The sequence below is a fragment of the Penaeus vannamei genome, chromosome 1 (assembly GCF_042767895.1).
Source record: "Penaeus vannamei isolate JL-2024 chromosome 1, ASM4276789v1, whole genome shotgun sequence".
In the NCBI taxonomy this organism is placed as follows: domain Eukaryota; kingdom Metazoa; phylum Arthropoda; class Malacostraca; order Decapoda; family Penaeidae; genus Penaeus; species Penaeus vannamei.
Window position 1 is genome coordinate 4,329,644 of NC_091549.1, and position 1,896 is coordinate 4,331,539.

Sequence of the window (1,896 nt, forward strand, 5' to 3'; positions counted from 1 at the left end):
TCCTCCTCCTATTTATCCACCTCTTCCATCACCTTCTTTTCCTCCACCTCTGTCCTCCCGTTTTCCTCCTCCTCCCTTTCGTCCATCTTTATCTTCCCCCTTCCCTCCCCCCCCCTTTACCTTTTATTGGGCTTCCCCTTGAGCAAGATGGCCTTTTTAAGCGTTTTAGTGTCGGCGAAACAACGCATGATTGGTTCCTCGTAGCAACTTAATAAATAAGAATGGCCGGTGCGAATAAAAGTTTATTTTCTCACTGATATTTTTACGTTCATTATTAAAAAGCCGTTTTATTGTTTTTGTTTTAGTTTTTTTGGTTAAAATTCCGGGAACTCCATAGTTGACCGATGATACTCATTATGTTAATTAGGAATGTGAAAACGATGGCATCAAATATAATGATGCCGACTGAGGACTACATCTAGAACCAGATTTGGAATAACTGATTATTTTATTGATAAAGTAAGCTGCCTTATATGGTAGTGATGTTAAACGCGTTTTAATATTTTGATTTAATAATCTTACAGAGAGGATCATGAAAATAACAGAAAATAGGTTGGGTTAGCAGATTTTATTGTATAAACTTCATGGGAAAAAAGGAAAAATAGTATTACCCAATCTGTAACATGAATAGAATCAAATGACATGATTAAACTTCCTTTTATTAAGATACTTCAGTTGAATTTATCTATCCAAATTCTCCAGAAAAAAAGACACCTTTCTCTTTTCAATTTTTCTTCTGAAAGGCCAGCGAATTTCCTCTAGAGCTTCTCTCTCTGCGCCAACTTCTCCCGCGCCTTAAACAGCGTGGGAATCAACCCAGTCCCTGAAGTACGCCACTTCGGTATACACCCCGGGGTAGTTGGGGCGAGCGCAGCCATAGCCCCAGGACGTGATGCCATGGAGCTTTCCCCCGCAGACGAAGGGGCCTCCGGAGTCACCCTGGCAGGCGTCCTTACCTCCTTCTGGGAGTCCTGCGCACAGCATGGAGTCGGCGATCTCCGTGACGCCGTAGGATTGCCTGCAGGTGTCGTCATCCACAATAGGGACGTCCACCTGAGGAATGAGAGTTTGGAATCAAGAGACATTTGTTGTTTTTACTTGTTTGTGTCTTTATATCGATAGATAGGTTGATAGATATCAAGGCGGATGCTTAGATAGATAGACAGGTAGAAAGATAAATGTAGAAAGAAGACTACTTACAGCCATTAATAGAGAAACAAGCTTAAAATGTAAAGCTAGTTACGTTTCATTTAGTTAGCTTATAGATATCAAGGTGGATACTTAGATAGACAGGTAGAAAGAAAGATATAGACAGAAAACTACTTACAACCTCACATTATTAGAGAAACAAGCTTAATATGTAAACCGCGTTAAGTTTCGTTTTGTTACCCCTAAAACAGAGTTCCATCTACGTTTTCTTTCACATGCAAGACAAGCAAGCATCCCATGAGAAGTTTGCAAAAACTTTAACAGCCAGGACGACTTTACACAAGCTGAAGAAACATAAAAAAGATCGGAAAGATTAAAAAATAACCTTGATATCTTGCGTTAATAGCACCTCCTTGGTTGTGGCGTAGTTATATGGAAAATGGATCTTCTCGAACAGTATCGTACATGACTAGGCAAAAATGTTTCTTAATTGAATTTGAAATTTCTCTGCTTATCTATTTATTAGTTTATATTCCAGCAGGTGTCATATAGATTTATTTGTTAATTTAATCATATGAATCTCTTGATAACAATAAGGCATATAAACAAAATATTTTTTTAAGAATCGTACAAACCAAAAATTTTCCTATATAGGTTCCCTCCCCCTCCTAAAACTCCAAAAAACAAAAGACAAACAAGCAAAACAACTACAAAAACTACACAAATATATACAAAAAACGAAAAAAA

General features: G+C 37.9%; 1 protein-coding gene across 1 annotated transcript in view; it reads right to left on the reverse strand.

Moving 5' to 3' along the window:
- Window positions 1-553: 553 nt before the first annotated feature.
- Window positions 554-1,896, reverse strand: part of LOC113825851 (trypsin-1-like) — a 10,193-nt gene continuing 8,850 nt past the window's right edge. The window contains exon 4 of the mRNA XM_070128435.1: window positions 554-1,053. Coding sequence (XP_069984536.1) covers window positions 796-1,053 — 258 coding nt within the window. The 3' untranslated portion in view covers window positions 554-795. The remainder of the gene's footprint in view (window positions 1,054-1,896) is intronic.